This window comes from Eptatretus burgeri, chromosome 6 (genome assembly GCF_056783735.1).
Source record: "Eptatretus burgeri isolate ZD-2024b chromosome 6, Ebu_testis_v1, whole genome shotgun sequence".
NCBI classification, from domain to species: Eukaryota; Metazoa; Chordata; class Myxini; order Myxiniformes; family Myxinidae; genus Eptatretus; species Eptatretus burgeri.
This window is the reverse complement of record NC_140966.1, coordinates 73302683-73322887: the sequence shown is the minus strand read 5'-3', so window position 1 is coordinate 73322887 and position 20205 is coordinate 73302683. Positions and strand designations below refer to the sequence as shown.

The 20205-nt window shown below is 45.7% G+C and overlaps 1 protein-coding gene across 2 annotated transcripts in view; it reads left to right on the top strand.

Moving 5' to 3' along the window:
- EBNA1BP2 (EBNA1 binding protein 2) overlaps positions 1-19808 on the top strand; it is a 43852-nt gene extending 24044 nt beyond the window's left edge. For both annotated transcript variants that reach the window (XM_085885647.1, XM_085885648.1), the window contains exons 3-9: positions 59-273; positions 4344-4467; positions 6039-6128; positions 6347-6422; positions 9638-9731; positions 16599-16800; positions 19675-19808. In XM_085885647.1, the coding sequence (XP_085741773.1) occupies positions 59-273; positions 4344-4467; positions 6039-6128; positions 6347-6422; positions 9638-9731; positions 16599-16800; positions 19675-19728 (855 nt within the window). In that variant the 3' untranslated portion in view covers positions 19729-19808. The remainder of the gene's footprint in view (positions 1-58; positions 274-4343; positions 4468-6038; positions 6129-6346; positions 6423-9637; positions 9732-16598; positions 16801-19674) is intronic.
- Positions 19809-20205: the final 397 nt, after the last annotated feature.

Here is a 20205-nt window from a genome sequence, read left to right as displayed (position 1 = left end):
GCGGGTTTCACTTTGTTCTTACCGTATTGTGTGAAATGCTTTTCATGTTGAATCTCAGGCTGGATTGCAGCAGAGCTTTCTTGAGTTAAAGCGAGACCTTCCCTGGGTGGAACGCTTGGATATTACCTGTTGGCCGGCACCTGACCCCGACGCTTTGCTCGAGCGGGGCAATAAGGTCTTGCAGGGGAAAGCCGGTGGTGATAACAAGGCGGATGCAGATGAGAATGGGGAGGACGTCGATGTGGAGAACGACTTCAAGCGAGAGATGTATTTGTACGTTGCTTTGGTCAACTTTGTTTTGAATTTCAACCTCGAGTTTGCCATCAGCTCGTATTTCATTTGGCTTAAAAGGAAACTATGTGGTTTCGTTTTTAGCTCGCCTGTTCGAAGAACAGAGAGCTATAGCGATACCCCCGGCGTGAGCGTGAGCATGAAAATGTTAAAGTTTTTGGTGCAAGTTATTTTTTCCTTTCTAATGTTTTTATCTACCACACTTTTTTATACGCCCAATATATATATCGGGGTGTATAATGTGATACCGGTCGTCCATCCGTTCCTGTCCGCACTCTAACTCCCAAAGTTTTCAGCTTTCACGTTTCATATTTGGTACATAGGCACAAACTGTGGAGGCGGTGTGTTGCGTCATACGTTCGTCATCTAAAGTGGTTGCCATGGCAACCAGGATGCTGTTTTCCATGTAGTAGCACAATTCTGTATATACCTTCTTGTTTGGGCGTATATTGTGCTCACTTGCGCTCTTGTTACTGATTACAATATACAAATACATATATTGCTTTAAATTATTTGGATCAGACTTCACTGCAATGCTTTATAAAAAAATATTAATTATTAGACGAGTCTTTTAAAAACGATCAATGTATCAACAGGCGAGCATTGGGTGGCTTTGACACCAACTCTGGTTTCATGTCATCTTCTTTCTGTTTAACCATCATGCATTCCCAAGGTTCATGTTTCTCGAATTTTCTACTACCTTTGGAACTTTCTATTTATATTTTACATACATACTCAGGATTGTGTTACCGGGCGTAGTGGCGTGCGCCTGTAATCCGGCTACTCGGAGGCTTGGGTTGGAGGATCGCTTGAGGACGGGGGCTCTGCACTGGGCAGGGTGTAGAGCAGCCTGGAATCATGGCAAAACCCAAATCCTGATCCCTGTGTCGTAAGAGGCGACCAGGGTTGCGTCAGGAAGGGCATCCGGCGTAAAACCTGTGCCAAATCACTATGCGGATCATAACGGATAATCCGCTGTGGCGACCCCTAACGGGAGCAGCCGAAAGATGAACAACAACTCAGGATTGTGTTGTTTGTCATTTCATTTGCCAACCTACCTGCCACCTGAAACAACTTGCCTTTGCCTCATGGAAAGCAAACCCAACTGAGGGCAATCTCAGTTCTTTCCACAAAGCTCGGAACAAGTGTGTATCTACCCTCAGGAGAGCCAGAAAACAACATCTTTCTCATCTCAAGTCTGAACTCTCAAACCTCTCTCCCTCCTCAAAATCCTGGTGGCGTTTAATCAAATCTGTTTCTGGTATATGTTCCCCCTCCATCCCCTCCCTTACCTCAAATGGCCGCACTGCTGATTCCACACGTGATAAAGCTGAATGTCTAAACTCGGTGTTTGCAGCTAAATCTTGTGTCCTAAACCCATCACTATCTCTACCCACTTTACCCAGTCGCACCCAACTGTCCCTGGACTCTGTATCCTTTTCTCCTGACAAGGTGGAGAGCTTGCTTTCAAACCTCGAGTCAGATTCTGCAACCGGTCCAGACGGCATCAGCCCACGTGTCCTCAAAGCCTGCTCTTCTGCTCTTGCTCACCCTCTCTCTGTTCTATTCACCCTCTCATTTGCCCAAGGTCATCTGCCATCTGCTTGGAAATCTGCTAACATCACTGCCCTGCATAAAAAAGGTGCAAAAACAGATCCCTATAACTACAGACCAATCAGCCTTCTCCCAATCATCAGCAAGGTGATGGAATCCATCATCGCTTCAGATATGAAATCCTTCCTCTTCTCCAATGGTTTTATTTCCAATCATCAATTTGGTTTCAGACCAGGTCACTCTACCCTGGATATGCTGCTTCTGCTCTCCCATCAATGGATGGAGGTCCTCAATGCCAGACAGGAAATCCGAGCCATATCCCTGGACATATCACGTGCTTTTGACACAGTCTGGCACCCTGCCCTACTCACCAAACTCTCTTCCCATGGTATTCAAGGCCATCTCCACTCATGGCTCGCAGACTTCCTCTCCTGTCGCAGTCAACGTGTGGCCCTAAATGGAGTTCTTTCATCCCCTCTTCCTGTGCAGGCTGGAGTTCCTCAAGGTAGCGTTCTGGGCCCTGTTCTTTTTCTGGTTTTCATCAATGATCTCTCGGACTCTCTGGAAAATCCTCTATTTCTCTTTGCCGATGACTCCACCCTCTGCCGTACCATCTGTCATCCCTCAGACCGGCAAGCAGCAGCTTCTTCGCTCACTGCAGATCTGGATAAAATCACAAACTGGTCCAACACGTGGAACATGTCTTTCAATCCACACAAATCGCACACTCTCACTATGTCTCTTCGAAAGGACCGTTTACAAAACCCCCCCCATCCACTTTCTCAACAATCCTCTGGAAGAAGTCTTTTCTTTCAAGCTTCTGGGTCTCACTATCTGCCATGACCTTTCCTGGGAAAGTTACATTTCCAACCTCGCCTCAAAAGCCAGTCGTCGACTGGGAATCCTCCGTCGTGCTGAGTCCTTCCTCGGCCCTCCTGAGCTCCTGACCAGTTACAAAGCTTTTGTCCGTAGCCTGATGGAGTACTGCTCTCCCCTCTGGGCTGGTGCTCCTGCCTCCCACCTTTCTCGGCTTCACGCTGTCGAAACCAGGGCATTTAAGATCATCGGCTGAATGAGTCTTTCGGCAATGAAGCTGAGTCTTTGGGCCTCTCACTCAATCACCGCAGGTTGGTCGGTGGTCTTTCTGTCTTCTACCGACTCCTCTCCAGCCTTGCCCCCCCTGCTCTCTCTGCGATTTGTCCCCACCACATTTCCACAGGGCGCTCAAGGTCCGCCAACAACCCCCTTCTGGTAAAACTACCAAAATCACGAATCACTGCTCATCTTCACTCTTTCATTCCTCTTTTTTCCCGCCTTTGGAATAAACTTCCTCACTCTATTCTTTCCCATTCTTCCCTCCAGGCTTTCAAAACAGCTGTTCACCACCACCTCTTATCTTCCCCCATCCAAATCCTCGATCTTTTCTACCCCCGATAATCCACCCAAGCACACTTCCTTCATTTCTCCTGCTTTCCTTCCTGAAAGTCCCTGAAATGTCCATCTTCTCTTTGCCATGTTCCCCGTCCCATCCCCACCCCTCTCCCTTCCACAGTGCACCTAATGTGTCTGTTCCCCACTGTTTTGTCCCTTCCACTCCCGCCCCTCTTGTCTCATGCCTCCTTGCTGTGAGTTGTGTGTTAGCTCTCATACGAGCCTCGACCAAGGTATACAAAAAAAAAAAAAAAAAAACCTCGGTAGGGTGACGAGCATAGCCCTTTGTCAGTGTTTTTCTTCCTCCTCCTCTTGATTGTTGAGTCTTCCTTTTCAATCTTCCCCTGTATGTTGTTTTCATATTTGCCTTCTTGCTCTTTATGTCCAAACCATTCCCAAAGCACCCTTTTCACATCCCTTTATGTGAAAGGAGAAAATGTCTTCACCCTTGACCGATTGCGGGACAGACTCGGGTTAACCACCTACTTCCTCCACACCACCACATTTTCCTCCATCACTGTATCTTCAACTCTTCTTTCCCCACAGCCACAGCCCCCCGTCATGTTTCCTCTTGCCCCTTCTCATGGAACAAAGCTCAGGCTCTGATATTTTCATCATCCCTCAACCGCACTGGCAACACTTACTTCTTCCCCTACGCTCCTGAGCCAGCATGTGCACGTTTACGTTCAGTTCTTCATTCCTACGAGCTCGAAAGTTCGATGCGAACCCATTTTGATTGATTGCAAAACCATTTTTTTGAGACCAAGCACTTCCTGAGGAATTCTTCAGTTTTCCTTCATTAATTCTCTATTTTGGTTTGTTTTTCCTTTTCATCAGTGTTAAAAACACTGTCATCGTGTCGAGACCCTGAATTTGATGATTATTTGAAAGCCTCTCTCTGAAGCTTTGACATTAATGATAAAAAAAATATAAAAACCCTGTTAATATAAGTGAAACTTTCAATTTGGTGGTTAGAATGTTATATTTGTTGTTTTGTAGCTCTGTCAGTAAATTGCTTGATCAAAGAGTTCTCTATTACTTTACCTGCCGCACCCTCCGCCCACCAGTCTACGACAGGCGCAAGCTTCTGTCTTGGAAGGTCTTCCCAGACTACACACATTTGGTGTTCCAACCAAAAGGCCTGAGGATTATTTTGCTGAGATGGCAAAGTCAGATCAGCACATGCACAAGGTATGGGATTCCTTTGTCCTGTACGTACGCGATTGTGCTAATTGTCGGTTGACGGAGCAAACAAAAAATATATAATGTTGTTGTCACTCCACCACTTATTCTATTGCACTGAAATCAACAATCGTGTTTTCGCAATATATACACGACATGCCCAAAAGTATGTGGACACCCCTTCTAATTAGTGGATTCGGCTATTTCAGCCACAATAATTTCTGAAAGGTGTATAAAATCGAGCACACCTCCATACAATCTCCATAGACAAACATTGTCAGTCGAATGGGCCGTACTGAAGAGCTCAGTGACTTTCAACGTGGCACCGTCATCGGACGTCACCTTTCCAACAAGTCTGTTTGTTTGTCAAAATTTCTGCCCTGCTCGAGCTGCCCCGGTCAACCGTATGTGCTGTTCTTGTGAAGTGGAAGCATCTTGGAGCAATAACAGTTCAGCCACGAAGTGGTAGGCTACACAAGCTCACAGAACAGGACCGCCGATTGCTGAAGCGTGTAGCACGGAAAAATCGTCCGTCGGTTGCAAAACTTACTAGCAAGTTCCAAACGGACTCTGCAAGCAACGTCAGCATCAGCATCAGCACAAGCACTGTTCGCGGAGAGCTTCATGAAATGGGTTTCCACGGCTGAGCAGCCGCACACAATCCTTAGATCACCATGCACAATGCCAAATGTCGGCTAGAGTGGTGTAAAGCTCACCGCCATTGGACTCTGGAGCAGTGGAAACGTGTTATCTGGAGTGATGAATCATGCTTCACTAACTGACAGTCCGACGGACGAATCTGGGTTTGGCGGGAGAATGCTACCTGCTCGAATGCATTGTGCCAACTGTAAAGTTTGGTGAAGGAGGAATAATGGTCTGGGGCTATTTTTCATGGTTCGGGCTCGGCCCTTAGTTCCAGTGAAGGGAAATCTTAACGATACAGCATACAATTACATTTTGGACGATTCTATGCTTCCAACTTTGTGGCAACAGTTTGGGGAAAGCCCTTTCCTGTTTCAGCATGACAATGCTCCCAAGCACAAAGTGACGTCCATACAGAAATGATTTGGCGAGATCGGTGTGGAAGAACTTGACTGGCCTGCACAGAGCCATGAACTCAACCCCATCGAACAACATTGGGATGAATTGGAATGCCGACTGCGAGCAAGACCTAATCGCCCAACATCAGTGCCCGGCCTCACTAATGCTCCTGTGGCTGAATGGAAGCAAATCCCCGCAGCAATGTTCCAACATCTCGTGGAAAGCCTTCCCAGAAGAGTGGAGGCTGTTATCGCAGCAAAGGGGGGACCAACTCCATATTGATGCCCATGATTTGGGATGAGATGTTGGACGAGCAGGTGTCCACATACTTCTGGCCATGTAGTGTATATGTACACCCATCAATTTCCATTGACAGATAAAAGGAAAACTCGTGCTACAAGGCTTTCGTATATCCCACTACATCTTGCATATCTTGTGGTTCAAGCACCCTTTGAACTTCCATGATGACCTGAAACGTGCTTTCCGTCCGACATACAATAACTTGATTTATTCCATTCTTATTCCCCCCCCCCCCCAAGATCCGAGCAAAACTGCTGACCAAGCAGAGAGCGAAGGAGCGGTCTGAAAAGGCCAAGCAGTTGCGGCAACTGCGGAAATATGGGAAGAAGGTGGGCACTTACCTTGTCCGTGTGCTCTAATTTAGACCCCTTCTTCCCTTGTACCTTTTTGAACTGACATGATTACCATATTTCTTCAACACGCATTAATGTTGCCACAACCTATTTTGCTGCTCTTTCGCTGTTTGGGCATTTTTTAAATTTATTTTATTTTATTTATTTGTTTATTCTAGTCCTTCCCACTCACCTTGCTGTGTGCCCCTGCTCAGGTCCAAGTTGAGGTACTCCAACAAAGGCAAAAGGAAAAGAAGGCAATGATTGAGGCTGTTAAGAAATATCGAAAAGGTACACTTTTTTTTTTCTATCTTGTCTTCTCTACTCCATGGTGTGTGCAGGTTGAATTGTGTATTTTAGCTTTTTAAGGAAAATTACACTCACTAGCATTTTAGTAAAAGCTTTTCAAAAGTAATTGTACTGTTTATAAGTTGAGGTGTGTTTGTGTTTTTATGTACTCCTGAACCACTGGGCAGAACGAGTTGAAACCTGATGGTTGCACTCAGCGAGTGAGAGGGGGGGGGGAGATGTGTTTTTTTTTTTTTTTTTTTTAAAGCGATATATATATATATATAGTTACGAATTTCGCCCGCCCAGCGTGCGATCAGCCACGTAACTCAAATCGCGACGCGTCGCCCACCGAAACGGGCAATTCAGTCGTGACCCTCCTGGAACTACCGCCAGGAGCCAGTCACGGGTGGGGGTTTAACCTCACCACAACCCAGTCTGCATTCTACCCGCGCGAAATAGGGTGAATCGCCGAATGTCGATGTACCTAAGTACCCACGCGGGTAGCGTACCGAGGAGTTTTATCACGCCGCAGCTCGACTTCGGACACGAACCGCTTAAGCGGCTCGTTCCGTGCTGAAGGGATAACCGAGCGGTGTTATCGTCGGCCTCGACGGTTCAGTTTTACTTATCGGGTGTTTCAACCCACTACCAATCCCTTACGTGATGCAAGATGGAAATTTCAACCAGAGGAAAGGACCCAACGAAACGGGAAACAGTTTGTCAAGCACTTTTAATTCACACTCAGACAAGCACGTATTTACAGTTATAGCAAGAATGCACATATAACAATCAAAACAATAAAAGCAACGCAGAGCTACAACCGAATAAAGCAATGTACAAGCACTTGTACGGGTTTACTTGATGGACTGGTGCCACACACACATTTACACCAAAAGCAAAGAAAATACAAGCCACCCTCACAGGCAAGGAGGCAGACAGGTCCGCGGACCAAACGAACGTGGGACTTGGGTGATCGGCCAGGTCCACAAGACCGAAGGGGTCTTACCCGCGCCCTCGTGGCGCGATGGCGGGCTAGCCGCAATGTCTGCGTAACGCGCCTGACTCCGTGCCCCTGGTATGGTCGGTGAGCTCCTTTGACGTGCGTTGCGCAGGCACGTGTTGGTCGGCACCACGGTTGGGTTGGGGAACGGAATGGGTTACCGGCGCTATCTCAGTGCGGATGGGGGGGGGAATTGTTGATGCTTGGGGTCGGGAGAGGGGAATGGCGAAAGTTTGGGACTGCCCTGACTCCGGCGAACTCTCGCCCCTGAGTCCTCCTCCGCGTCCCCGCCTCACTCCGCGACTCGTCCCTCGATCCGGCAACGACAACCTCCACGATGACCTTCGTCTTTACTCGACCAGCCCAGCCAGCACAGCACCGCACAGCTCAGCACAACCCAACACACGCCCCAACTCGACACACCAAAGTCGCCTTGTGCTCGCGTCCTTATAGACCGGAGGTGGAGTGTGTATGCTAATTCGCGGATCAAAACGCGCTTGGAGGCGGGGCCACGCCACCCGACGTTCAGCCATTGGTCGGGCAAAAAGGGGCGTGAGCCTCTCCTGATCCGAATTCCCTCCTAAAAGGAGTCCACATGCATTGCGCTTGGGGGCGGGGCCACACCACCCGACGTTTAGCCATTGGTCGGGCAACAAGGGGCGCGAGCCTCTCCATATCCGTTTTCCCTCTTGCAAAGGCATCCATTTGTACCCGCAGCTCGACGCGTCGGCAAGAATCACCGAACGGGCCCTGAACAGCACGACGTTCGGTGTTGACTGGTGGTGTGGTTGATGGTTGTGGAAGGAGAACGGCGAAGGTAGTGGGGGGGTTTGCTGTGGTGGTTTGAGTTGTTGTCAGGCGTCGTTTGGGAATGGTGGTGAAGCGATGTTTACGGGATGGAGTTGTGGAGGTAAAGAGGCGAAGGCGGTGGTGTTTGAGTTGTTGGGGGATTATTGGTCCAAAATAACGATAGAGAAAGAAAAATGGCTAACTCAAAGCATCGCAGCCTGGATGAATTGCACATATTCCCTCTAAACAACGGGTGTGGACTAACTACACATGAACTTATCGATATATCTAACCTGAGGACCTTTCTGGTTTATTGCAAATTTCCACAACCGTAACAACATATATATATATATATATATATATATATATATATATATATATATATATATATATATATATATATATATATATATATATATATATACATGTGATGTAACAAAATTCTGGAATCATAAGTTATCTTTATGTAAATGTACAGATTGTGTCGCCTTATGGGAGGAGGTATTTATTTCCAGCCATGCCGTCCGTTCTTCTGAGGGAATTAAATCTTCCATAATTCTTGGGCAATTAATTATTTCGAAGATTTTTCGAATTGATTTTTCCCATTAATTCGTTTATTTGGTTTGGTTTTATTACCTCCTCCACTGAAGGTGATGGAGGTTATGTTTTCACCCCTCTCTGTCTGTCTGTTTGTTTGTTTGTTTGTGAACAGTATTACGGAAAAACTCCTCAATGGATTTCTACGAAACTTGGTGGGGAGATTTAGGTATGGTCCAAGGATCATGCCATTAGATTTTGGACTTGGTCCAAAACCCAATATGGCCGCTATGGTGGTCATTTTGAAAAAAAATTGAATTTTTTTTTGCATTTCTACATGTTATAAGTGATTTCCAATCCCCCCCCCCCCCAAAAAAAAAAATTTAGAGAAAAAAAAAATTTTGCAACTTTTTTTCAACAAAATTTCGATCTTTTTTTTGCATTTCTACATGTTATAAGTTATTTCCAACAAAAAACATGCCAAAATTATAATTGCGGCTGATTTTGGAACTTCAGGTGGATATACCCACGTAAAATCAATTTCTGTCTCAAGGAATCTAGTTATGACGAATGAATTGAGTATGTAAAAGGGAAAGTTGCAAACTATAACTCGGTGAGCACTGTTGACGTCAAATTGAATGAATAAGATATCAGGTTCACTTGAGTGACCGAGCAGTATTGGCGGCGGAGGTTTTGCACTCTACCGAGTGCTCCCCCTCTAGTTGTACCTGTAATAATTGCACCGATGACTGGTTCCCGACAAGCTGAAAAGACCAACTAACCTTTATTCAGTGAGTGGGAGTGAGGTTTATTGCGAAACGTTCATCATATATAAGTATATATTTTCGGAAATTTCTTCTCTCTCAAGCATTGCCGTGTTATGACACAGGTGCTGTTGACAAGCTGGATTTCATTGATGAACTGAGAAATGATGAAAAAGCAGCGACGAAGCAGCAAGGGAGAACACAAAACAAGAAACAAGGGTGCGTGCACGCAGATAACCGCCCTCCCACCACTCCTCACCCACTTCTGACACCTTTGTGTGCATGGATATAAATGGTCATCATGAGAGATGCATATTCAAGTTACCAACCATTTGTATTGATGTTCATTACCTCCGCCATCGAAGGTGAACGGAGAATATGTTTTCACCCCTGTCTGTATGAACGGAATGAACTGTCTCGTCTATGATTACCCGTTTGTGAACACGTTATCTCAAAATGTTGGTGATGGATTTCAACGAAACTTTGTTGGATAGGTTTGGTTTTTGACGAGTTACTGATTGATTAGATTTTGGTGAAGAACGGAATCCGGATCCATTTCTGATAAATTTTTGAAGTGATTCTTCACCATTGAGTGATGGGGCTAAAAGCGATTATATGCCGCGGTATTTCAAAACGTTATGGACGGGTTCAGACGAAACTTGGTGGACATGTTGGGTGTGTGACAGAGACTCCTCAATTTGATTTTGTTGAACATCTGGATCCGAGAATGTTAAGTGATTCTTCACCGTTGAGAGAAAGGGCCAAAAACAACACGATATCTCAGGTTACGGACGGATTCGGACAAAACTCGGTGGACGAGTTGGGTATATGACTCGGACAAATTGATTCGATTTTGGTCGAGATCCCGATTTGGATATGGAGCTAACAACTTTAAAAACCATGTATAGCACGATACTTCAAAAAGTTGTGAACGAGTTGTGTGAAAACTAGGTGGATGAGTTGATTCGGTGACAAGGACAAACCGATTGGATTTTGGTTAATATCCGATGAACACTGTTCAGCCTGGTGAAGGGATGCACTCTACCAAGTGTCGTTCTAGTTGGAAATGAAATTACTTCGCCGTCATCATTCTTAAAATAATATAATTTGTGTTTAACTTTGTGTTGCTTCCAACTATGACAGATGAGTTGTGAGACTGGTTCTTACGATTGAGGGGGCTTGGGCCGGGGGAAGGAGGGGTGATTTGTGCTGCGGTAAGAAATATTTCCTGGTTAGATTGCCAATACATACGTTTGCTGCTCTTCATATCCGAAGATCATTACATGAAAAGTCACGAAATACCTGGTCATTTTGTTTATCATGGAGGAGCTGCTAAAACACAGCAACCACACATTGAAATAGCAAACAAAGTATGAAGTAACCGTGAAGATGACCTCACTCGTTGCTGCCTACAGTCAAGGCAGAAATTTATAATTTGTTCAGGGTGCCGGCGATAGCTTGCCTTCTTTACACGAGGGACACCTTGGGATATTTCACATCCACCAACTAATGTTGGCAGATGGGTCGCCCAGTTTCATGTCCATCAGAGGGACGGCGCGTGCTTACTCATGAATTCCGCTGCCTGTGAAACACCAGAATGACAGTTTATAGCTGGGTTTGGCTTCAAAACGAGGCGAGACAGCTTGGAGGTGAGTGTGTGTACCTCGAGGCCGTCCCTTCTACATATTTACATGAGTATTTCGATGGGAGCTACAGGTCAGGTCAGGTATGGGAGCATGCGCCAGAGCAGTGCGTCACTGCATCCACTTTCTGCTGGTACTCCAGGGGCCTCCGTCTGGCCATCCCCCAGGCAGATGCCTGGCCCATCCCCATCTCCTTAAGATGCCGATTAACCTGCTGCAGCCACGAGGTATGTGTTCAGCCCATTGACTTCAACTCACGAGGCTCCCTCGCTGAGAGAATCTGGTGAGCAGGATCAGCGTCAGGAAAACGAACCACATGTCCATACAGCCGCAGATGATGCTCACGGACTATGCAGGTAACAAATCTCATTTGAGTCTCTCTCAGCAACCGCTCATTGGACACAAAGTCCGACCAGCGATAACCAAGGATTCTCCGAAGAGACCTGGTATCAAAGGATTTAAGTCTCCATCTCAGATCCCTGGTCAGAGTCCAAGACACATCTGTAGTAGAGCAAGACGGGAAGCACTAAGGACCTGACGACTCAGACTTTTGTCATCCTGCAAAGGTACCTATAGCACCACAACCCATGATCCAGTAAATCCATGACTTCCCAGGCCTGACCCAGGCGTCTATTGACCTCTGGCTCACAGCCAGCAGAGACATGAACATCACTGGCAAGGTAAGTAAATCTCTCCGTGACCTCAACATCCTTACCACAAACAAGATAGCAGCATCCAAGATGTCAGAGAAAGCCTGGATCTTAGTTTTGACCCAGGAAACCCGTAATCCCAGTGGCTCAGACTCCTCATTCAGCACCTAGAGGGCCCCCAAAAGGATGTCCAGAGTTTTCGCAAAGATGACTGCATCATCTGCAAAATCAAGGTCAGAGATCTTGACATTCCCAAACGATGCACTGCAGCTTGATATCACCGACATCCTCCCCAGAATCCAGTCCAGACAAGCGCTGAGAAGTGTGGGGGCCAGTACACACCCCTGACGAACTCCAGTGACAACTGGAAATATGTTGGAGATGGTATCACCACTTCTCACAGCACTTTTAGTACCAGAGTATAGTTCAGACATCAGATCGATCAGGTTTCATGGCACCCCACAAATACAAGACCAATAATGCTCCAGAGGGCATCGGGATTCACTGAATCGAATGTTTTGCAGAGATCAACATCTGCTGCAAGCAGCCCCTGCCAAAACTCGTCTGCGTTTGATGAAGACCTTAAGGCTGAGGCTACGGTCAATCGTTGACCTCTTTGGTGTAAAGCCTGACTGCTCTGGGCGCTGGTGCTCAAGCAGATGGTAGCGTGAACCCGATCAATAATTATCTGAGCAAAGACCTTGCCTGGCACTGAGAGCAGCATCACCCTTCATTAGTTGTTGTAGTCCTGGCGTTCACCCGTCCCTTTACAGAGAGGGACAACAAGACCTCTCTTCCAGTCAGTTGGGATGATGCCTGTGTTCCAGGCAGAGCACAGAACTGCAGGTGATGACACCAGTGCAGCATTTCCACCAGCCTTGATAAGTTCAGCATGGATGCAACAGATCCATGGAGCTTTACCCTATTTCAACCGGTTCACCACAGCCTGTTTCCACGATCAAAGGTGAATCACAGTTGATTGTTGGGTCAGCAATAAGGATAGTGACACCCCTGACGTCCAACTCAACAGCTGGTGGACCAGCCGAGTACAGCCGCTCAACGTAACTGGCCCAGCGGGCATTCACTTCGGACTCCTCTGTCAAGAGCCCACCACCCTCCTCTCTAACTGCAGTACACCGATGGATGAGCTTGGAGGAACGCAAGGTGCAAATTCCCCTGCAAGCAGGACAAGAATCACTTGACCACAGGTGATGCTCTTCCCCCTCACAGATTCCTTGCATGTCGTTCTCCTTGTCCACGCTCTGTGCACGTACAGTTTTACTCCTCAACACCTTGAACAGCTCAGCTCTGCCATTAAGCCTGGGCCTGTGGCTCTGGTCCATGTTATCCATTGTCCCTTGAGAGACAAAGTTCTTCTTTGCTCTACGGTGAGTTCCAAGACATCCATCGGCTACATCAAGGTTGGTGGTCTTGAAGGCACTCCCACTACTCTTCAGAATCTCCCAAAGCACCCTAACCCCCCCCCCCCCCAAATCTCCACTCAGCCTGTTCGCAAACTCTTCAACTACTCTCTCATTCTTGAACTTGTCAACATCCAGCCGAGGCTGGGATGGTACCATTCTCCTGGATTTAAGCTGCAACTTCAGAGTTGCAGCCTGTGGTCACAAGCCTGTGGTCAGTATTGAGGAACTGAGCACTCCAGTGGACCCTGCAGTTCTGGATCATCCTCCAGCAACCATCAATGAGCACATGGTCAATCTTCTTTGCCACACCAACTGCGTTGGAATACCAAGGCTAACGATGAGCTTGTGGGCGCTGAAACCATGAACCAGCCACCTTAAGTCCATGACTCCTTGCAAAGTCAAGGAACTTTGTGCTATTCTGGTTCACAGTTCCAGACCCATGGGGACCAACACACGTCTCATAACCATCCCCATCAGTTCCAGTCGATGCATTGAAATCCCCCAAGACTGCAAGAGTATCTTGCCTGGGGCACTGATCAACCACAGACTCAAGCGTGGCATAGAATGCATCCCTCACGGTGACATCACTCGCTTCAGTCGGGGCATAAACAGAGACCAGGGAAATGACTCCCAAGGAGTGACGAATCCTTGGTCTCATAATACGCTCGTTGACCGGTGTTACCTCAATTATCATTGGAGTCAGCTTATTGGACACAGCTACAGCAACTCCTTGGGCATGGTAATCATCAGAGCGACCACACCAATAGTACGTGTAACCACCCGCCATGATCTGGCCACAATCCGGTCTCCGAACTTGAGTGCTGCGATACCGATGTCCAAACGCTTGAGCTCAGATGATAACAGACACAGGTGATCATCCTCTCTTAGGGAAAGGACATTCCAGGCACGCACCCGAAGAGACCGCCTCAGGTTAACCCAAGGATACTGCCGTCTGGTGGATGACACCTCAGCACCAACCCGACATACACGACCGTAATCTGACCCGGGAAGGTTACCCTGTGGTTTTCCTCCTATCATTAGAGTGGGGGTCCCTAAGGCTTTGCCCCAATCCTGTCATCCGGTGAGCTGCCCTGCGGAGGGCAGCTGCACAGGAGGTACTCCCACGGAGTGGGTTTTCAATTTTCTTTGTTTTTCTTGTTTTGCGGAGTGAAGGGTTTTCCGGTGGCTGGAGTGCAAATCCTACCACTGACCTCATAAAATTTTAAAAAGAGTTACCCAACTGCAGGAGGACATCCGCAGACACAGTTGGGCACTAGATATGGATGGCCGTTGGCTCACAAGCTTTGGCCCTTTTTTGACAAAAATTTTGTTTTTATTTTTGTATGCGTTGTTGAAGCTCGTATGAGAGCTAACACACAATGCACAGCAAGAGGGGGGGGGGCATGAGACAAGAGGGCGGAAGAGGGAAGGACAAAACAGTGGAGAACAGAGACATCAGGAGATCTGTGGAAGGGAGAGGGATTGGGCGGGGAACACGGTGTATACAAGATGGACACCACAGTCACCACAGGGACTTTCAGGAAGGAAAGCAGGGAATTTGAAGGAGGTGGGTTTGGGGAGGATTAGCCTGGTGTTGGCGCAGTGGTTAGGGCAGCGGCTTGGGATCCAAAAGGTCCTGAGTTCAAGCTCCGTTGGGCCACTGAATTAATACACCAGGGGGTTGACTCAGCCTGTCATCTTTCCGAGGTCGGCGAAATGAGTACCAGTATACTGGGCCGGTGTATACCCCGGTTAAAATAGGTATACCATATCCCTGTGTCATAAGAGGCGACCAGGGTTGCGTCAGGAAGGGCATCCGGCGTAAAACATGTGCCAAATCACTATGCGGATCATACGGATGATCCGCTGTGGCGACCCCTCACGGGAGCAGCCGAAAGAAGAAGAGGGTTTGGGGCGGATTAACGGGGGTAGAAAAGATCGAGGTTTTGGATGGAGGAAGATAAGAGGTGGTGTTGAACGGGTTTTAAAGGTCTGGAGGGAAGAATGGGATTGAAGAGAGTGTGGGAGTTTATTCCAAAGATGGGAAAAAAAAGAGTAATGAAAGAGTGAAGGTGAGCAGTGATTCGTGATGTTGGTAGTTTTACCAGAAGGGGGTTGTTGGCGGACTTTGTGTGCCCTGCGGAAATATGGTCGGGACAAATCGCAGACAGAGCAAGAGTGGGGTGGCGGGGGGGGGGAGACCGGAGAGGAGACTGTAAAAGACAGAAAGACCACCGACCTGCCTGCGGTGAAAGAGTGAGTGGCCCAAAGTCTCAGCCTCATTGCGGTCGACACCAATGATACGAAATGCCTTGGTTTCCACAGCGTGAAGCCGAGAAAGGTGAGAGGCATGAAAACCAGCCCAGAGGGGAGAGAGCAGTTCTCCATCAGGCTGCAGACAAAAGCTTTGTATGTGGTCAGGAGCTCAGTACAGGTGGGCCGAGGAAGGACTTTGCTCGACGGAGGATTCCCAGTCGGCAACTGGCTTTGGAGGCCAGGTTGGAAATGTGGCTTTCTCAGGAAACATCATGGCAGATAGTGAGACCCAGAAGCTTGACTGAAAGGACTTCTTCCAGACGATTGTTGAGAAAGTAGATTGGGGTGGGGTAGGTGGTTGTAGATGGGGGTGTGGGGCAAAACTTTGACAGGTTTTGTTTTTCATCCTGCTGGTTGTCCACATCATACACGCCCCTTACCAGGACACCAGGTGGGGGAAACTGTTTAGTCATTGACTACCCCACCATGAAACAGGTTCGTGCAGGTTTACGTGGTACCTGCAGCAAGTCACAGATCTTATCTGGTCTGACCTGACAATGGTGCTACAAACTAGAATATGTAATCATTGAAGTATTTGGCAACTTCTCTGTGTGTGAAGATGTATGCTTTCAAATACTGTCCTTATCTTGGTTGTTTTGAGGGAAGAAGTTTTTCACAAATGTATTATGTCTGTCATTTTTGGAAACTATTATCAGTAACTGGAACGCCTGCATTGCACTTGGTGTATTATCGGATACCATTGATTTAAGCATATAATCCACCCAACTGACACCTCTTTCTCATGCTATGCCATTTTCCTCCCCCCTCCCTGGCCTATCCCACTTTACATGTGCCCTCCCCCCTCTCTGGCCTGTCCTTTATACACACCATTTTACTCCCCTTCCACCTCCCCACCCAAATGTCTTTACACATGCCCTCCCAAAAAGAATTCTGGAAATTTATAGCATCAGTAATAATGCATGCATCTGGTGGTGGCGGTCATGTCCAATTATTTGCCCAGCAATCCAAGCTATAAATCGCATGTCTCTTTGGTATCATATGTTTATGTATTTCCAAGATGCATTGCCATTTATTTTGCTGACATTCTCACAGCCCCAGTGCCAAACGGTCTTTCAAAAATGCAAAGTTTGGTTTTGGTGGCAAGAAACGTGGCAAGAAGGAGAACACCAAGGAGAGCACAGCGGACGTGTCCAATATGCGTCCACGCGGAGCTCGGAACATAGGGGGCAAGGCTGGCAAGGCAGGAAAGGCCAGAAAGGCAGGAAGGCCCAACAAACCCCGGAAGGCTGGAAAGGTAAATACTTCCTGCATTCTTCCGAGATTTTATGAACGGAGTTTTTAACTTCATCTTGCTGGATTATGCGCAAATACCTTTCGTAGTTTCGGAGAAAACGGACAGATGATTCGGCAAAAAAAAATAAAATAAAATAAAGAATGACTGACATCATGTCACCAGATATACCTCCACCCACATTAATACATCATTATACATACTTGTACCAAGTTTGATTTAAATCCCTGAACTAATTGATTTAAAATATGAATTTAAATTAAATAATCCCTGAACCCAGATTTAAAATATGAAATGATTGTCGCTGCCAGACCATGCATCCAATCAGGTTAAAATTCAAAATGTATATTCCACATGACGACTACATAATAATTGTGATGTTTCGTGTCGATTGATGAAGCAGTTCAAAAGGGGAAAAAAAAAAAAAAGATTTTCATTCAATCCAATATGGCTGCCAGACCATGTGACCGATTAATTATTCATAAACACCCTGGTATCCCAAGGGTTGGAGAACATGTGGGTGAAGTTTCAGCTCGATCTGGGGAAGGAGATTTTTATTTATTATGGTTATTATTCAAAAAATCAGAGCTGCGAAACCATGTGACCGATGACATCATAAGTGGAGAACTTTTTGTTCCTCATTGATAGGCGATCAATTCGATCATACCTGTAAAGTTGCAGCTTGATCTGTTCAGCTGTTTTGGAGAAGGTTTTTGAAGCTTTTTATGTTGAAAAACAACATGGCTGCCAAACCGCGTAACTGATGTCAATATTATAATTTTATTTTTTTTAGCCTGAGATGACCCTCAAAAATTTTCATACCGATTGATTAAAGCGTTTGACATCTGCAGTTATGACGTCATGACAAAGCCACCTATATGACGTCATCAATAAAATCACTTATTCCCCAAGTTTCAATTTTTTTTTTGGTGGAACGCTTTCAGAGCTAGAGGTCGAAAGTTTTTCCTTTTCTTCCAACATGATTGCCACACCACGTGACCTATGATGTCATAATTATCATTCAAACATTCCACGTGTCAATCGGATAAGCGGAGGCATAAAAAAAATATCTTATTTCAATCTGCTCCCCAATCCAGAATTTTTTTTTGAGAGTGGCGGGGGGGGGGGATAAATTGAGTAATCTCACGCCCTGGAGCTGTGGTGTAGTTTCAAAATGGAAGGTATTCGTTATTTTGTTTAAATACCAATATCTCCCGTCGGTTATGGTGAGGTTTTACTAATTTTAAAAAAAAGAATGATTGGTCTACAATTCATGTATGCATATCCATGCCGAAGGCACTGTGAACCTGATAACGATGCATGTGGAGAAGTCCCTTTGTGAAATGTCGGCAAGTTATCGCCGGCATCCTGGCCAAATTCCAGATTCCTGCCCTCACCACATGGGGTGTTGCATCAGTGGCACAGCTGCTTCCTCAGCCAATAATGTCACTCGGTCTTGTGTTGCATACAATAGAAGAAGAAGTGCTAAAGTGAATTGTTTGGGGCTGAAAGCATTCGCACATCAAGTGATTTCCTTCAGATGCGTGTACAAGTTGACCTTGGTTAAATAATTTGCTGCAACAGATTTAATTTTTGTTTTCTTTATCTCAGAGTTCATTTAAACTGCTTTTCCCCCTCCTATGTGGTGATGTATTAACATTGGATGAAACGTTGATGTTGAAATGGATAGCATTTTTAATTTTTTACATTTTGGAACTTCAGATGGAGCCAAGGAGTGGAATTCAGATAATATAACTTATCACCCACCTATCTACTACAATTTTGCTTTTTATGCCTCTGCAGTCAAAGGCCGGAAGCATGATGTTCGTCTATCCATATCCATCCATTATCGGTTTTTTTTTATTGCCAAAATAACTTGAGAACCAGGAAAGGGAATTCAACCAAACTTCGCAGAAGTACGACCGTAATACAAAGATGAACTGATGAGATTTGGGGTTTAACAGATCAAAGGTCATGTGCCCTTAAATATCGTTTTGTAGATCAACTCAAGTTGGAAGCATCTGATGTTTCTCTCTTGCTCTCTCGCTGTTTTCTTTTTTCTTCTTCTTTTGTTTTTTTGGTGGCCTTTAATTGAGATCACATCTAATCTCGGCAGAGGTATATCCATTGACAAATTTGTGTCAAATTCCCTATTTGTATTTTTCAGTTTCACATCCCCCCCACCCTCCGCCCCATCTCTACATTGAATGATTTCCGAATTTACGATACGTACATGCACAAGTACGCTTCCCTCCTTGATTAGAAGTGGAGATGCCAGACATATGCTTTTTCTGGTATAAATGTTGTTGTTTTTTCTGGGGTGGTGGGGGCTGGCGGGGCTGGAGTTGAAGGGTTTTTTTGTTTCTTTTAGCCTTGATGGCTAAGGCTTTGCCCCCTAAGACTTCTATTAATGGATGGATTTAATGTTTTTCATCGTTAATTGTTCATGGAGTGATTGTGACCATTGTGTGTATATATAATCACAATGGATTCCATGGTAGATTCTCCAACATTTAATTAAACAAACAATTACAACAGTTTTAATTAACAACACATCATACATCCGTTAACCTTTCGCAAGAGTGAACATCACCACAACATCCCCGTAAATATCCAAAGGTGTGGATGGCCAAGCTGGACAGCCAATCAACGCACATATCACGTCGCTCACGCATTCTGACCGTTAACAAATTAAAAAAACTATTCGCACATTAATGGATCAAAGAAACACTCCTGAAAACCAATTCGATTTTTTTTTTTTTGTCTTGTTTGTTTGATTACATTTTGTTTTTGCTAAAGTGATTATAGAGATGATACATCTACAGATCATTGTTGAATGCCGTGATCCCCACTTGTCATCCCCAATCCTTCCTGCAGGCGAAAAGACCAGGCAAAGCTTCTCGGCAAAAGATGAAGAACAGGAAGAAATAATCGTTTGGTTTTTATTCTGCAACAATGTATGCCGGACTTTGACCAAGAACTGTGGATATGAAATAAATTTAAAAATCCTTTTTTTTGGTTTTTTTTTTTTAAACGTGTGTGGCATTGTTTTGTCATTTAACACTTTGAAAAGCAGTTTCCTTGAGCTCTTCTTGTCTTGAAACAGCATTCCAGTTCAATCTAGCAACTACATTCTGGATTGGTGTTTCCTTTGCTGTCTCGGTGTTAACAGAAGGGTTACTCGATGATTTGTGTTTTCATCCACCTTATGATTTGTGCTTTGTTTGTAAGCTGGTTATCAAAATGGTTCCTGTATAATAGCACAAAACTATTCACACTGCCACAAAGAAAAACATTATTTTTTTAGATGAAACTTGATGGAAAGGTTGAGTGTATGTCAAGGACTAATTGATTCGATTTTGGTGAAGATCTGGATCCAGATACGAGAATTAAAAAAAAAAAACAATT